This window comes from Cyprinodon variegatus, unplaced genomic scaffold (genome assembly GCF_000732505.1).
Source record: "Cyprinodon variegatus isolate N-32 unplaced genomic scaffold, C_variegatus-1.0 Scaffold804, whole genome shotgun sequence".
NCBI lineage: Eukaryota > Metazoa > Chordata > Actinopteri > Cyprinodontiformes > Cyprinodontidae > Cyprinodon > Cyprinodon variegatus.
This window is the reverse complement of record NW_015151257.1, coordinates 338,349-340,093: the sequence shown is the minus strand read 5'-3', so window position 1 is coordinate 340,093 and position 1,745 is coordinate 338,349. Positions and strand designations below refer to the sequence as shown.

General features: G+C 42.1%; 1 protein-coding gene across 1 annotated transcript in view; it reads right to left on the bottom strand.

Moving 5' to 3' along the window:
* The window catches only part of dpp10 (dipeptidyl-peptidase 10 (inactive)), a 63,248-nt gene that overhangs the window by 42,073 nt on the left and 19,430 nt on the right, over positions 1–1,745 (bottom strand). Inside the window, exon 2 of the mRNA XM_015396535.1 lies at positions 505–619. Within this exon, the coding sequence (XP_015252021.1) occupies positions 505–619 (115 nt within the window). The remainder of the gene's footprint in view (positions 1–504; positions 620–1,745) is intronic.

Here is a 1,745-nt window from a genome sequence, read left to right as displayed (position 1 = left end):
TCTGCATTTCTCTCTGATTCTGAAGCCATTCTGTGATGAACACTGAGGTCCATCGCTCCATAAAACCCAAATCAACAATCCAGAGGTATTCAACTTTGCACAGCTGCATCTGAATCTTCCCAGATTTAACTTTGCTGAGTTTCATTCCTCAACAAAACAGAGGAGGTTGAAGGTTTGAGGTTAAATATTTTTAAAGCTCTTCATTTAAAACCACTGAAGGAAAAAGGTTCCAGGAAAAACAAAGTAAAATGTGTTTAATTAATGCAGTGATTTCTGCCTCTTCTTTATTTTTGGCTGAATTAAAACAGGTGAATTAAAGGTGAACAAGAGAACCAAAGCACAAAGTAGTTATTGACACCCTGAGGTTTGTCTAAAAGCATTAAACAGCGACTGAAACAAAGCAATAAGTTTCAGAAACCCAGTTATTGATGTAGTGACGGTCCTTCACTCATCAGAACCCAACCAGCCTGGGAGATCAAGAACAGAACCAGGTCCAGAATTTACCTGGCGTTAGGAGGATGACGGACATGGTGATCATGGAGCAGACCACCAGGATGACCAGCAAGGCGATGGCGATCCCCTTCCAGTTCCTCTGAGGGGGGCTCACCCCGCCCAGGTCCTGCAGACAGAGAGGATAAATCGGTGAGGGGAGGAACGGGTCTACCTGCTTTATTCAACCATAAATGATACTGCTGATGTGAATAAAGGATGAACAGAATTATTTAAATATCCAGTGACGCCGTATTATCCTGACCAATGAGACACGTTAAGGGAAAAACGTTCAACAAACTAAAAATATATAAACATTGCTGATTAACAGAAGCATTGTTTCATTATGTGGACTTCCTACACTCTAAGCTCTGTTAATAAATGTTCATCAGTGCAGAACGGCACATAAAGATGATTTATTGTCCACACAGAGTGTCTGATTTATTTCCACATTTTATAACATCGGTTAATGCTGATACTGCAGGCCTGATTCTGACCTGATCAGGACCAGATTCTGACCTGATCAGGACCATCCTGGAGGAAAACGAGTTAGAGGCTGCAGACGACCCGATACTGACATGCAAGTTCACCTTTCAGCTGAATCACTCTGAACATTTAATCAGACAGACGATGGATGTCTGATTAGAGCAGATCAGAATGGCCTAGTTAAAGTCCAGACCTGAATCCACCTGGGAATCTGTGTCAAACTGAGTTGGACCTGCAGTCAGAGGAGGTTCTGCAGTTCTGACTGTCTAGGTGGTCTACTGAAGATGTTATGGGCTGATGAGAAAACCTGGTCTGATTGGGAGAGACGGCATCCATCCCACTCTAGATGAAGCAGCTCTACTTTCTAGAAATCTGGACAAATGTATTAGTTCTCAAAACCCTGATAGACCAGAGTTCAGAGTCGTAGTTTAACAGACATCTCTGCAGCTACTCTACTGTTACCCACTCTTTACTCCATCCAGACAGTGTCTTATCTACGACCAAAATCTAATGAATTCAAATGAATCCAAAAGAAGTCAATGATTGTCTTGTGATGGAATGGCGACCTGTCTAGGATGTACCGCCTTTCAGCCATAGATTCCTGCAGATACTGACAGTCTATGGATGGATGGAGTAAATTATGACAAATCTGATCGATTTCAGTTTGTTCATTTTAATGATAGATCTTCCTCATGCTCAAAGGTTACCTGTGGAGTACCACAGGGATCAGTGCTAGGACCAATTCTCTTTACTTTATACATGCTCCCAAT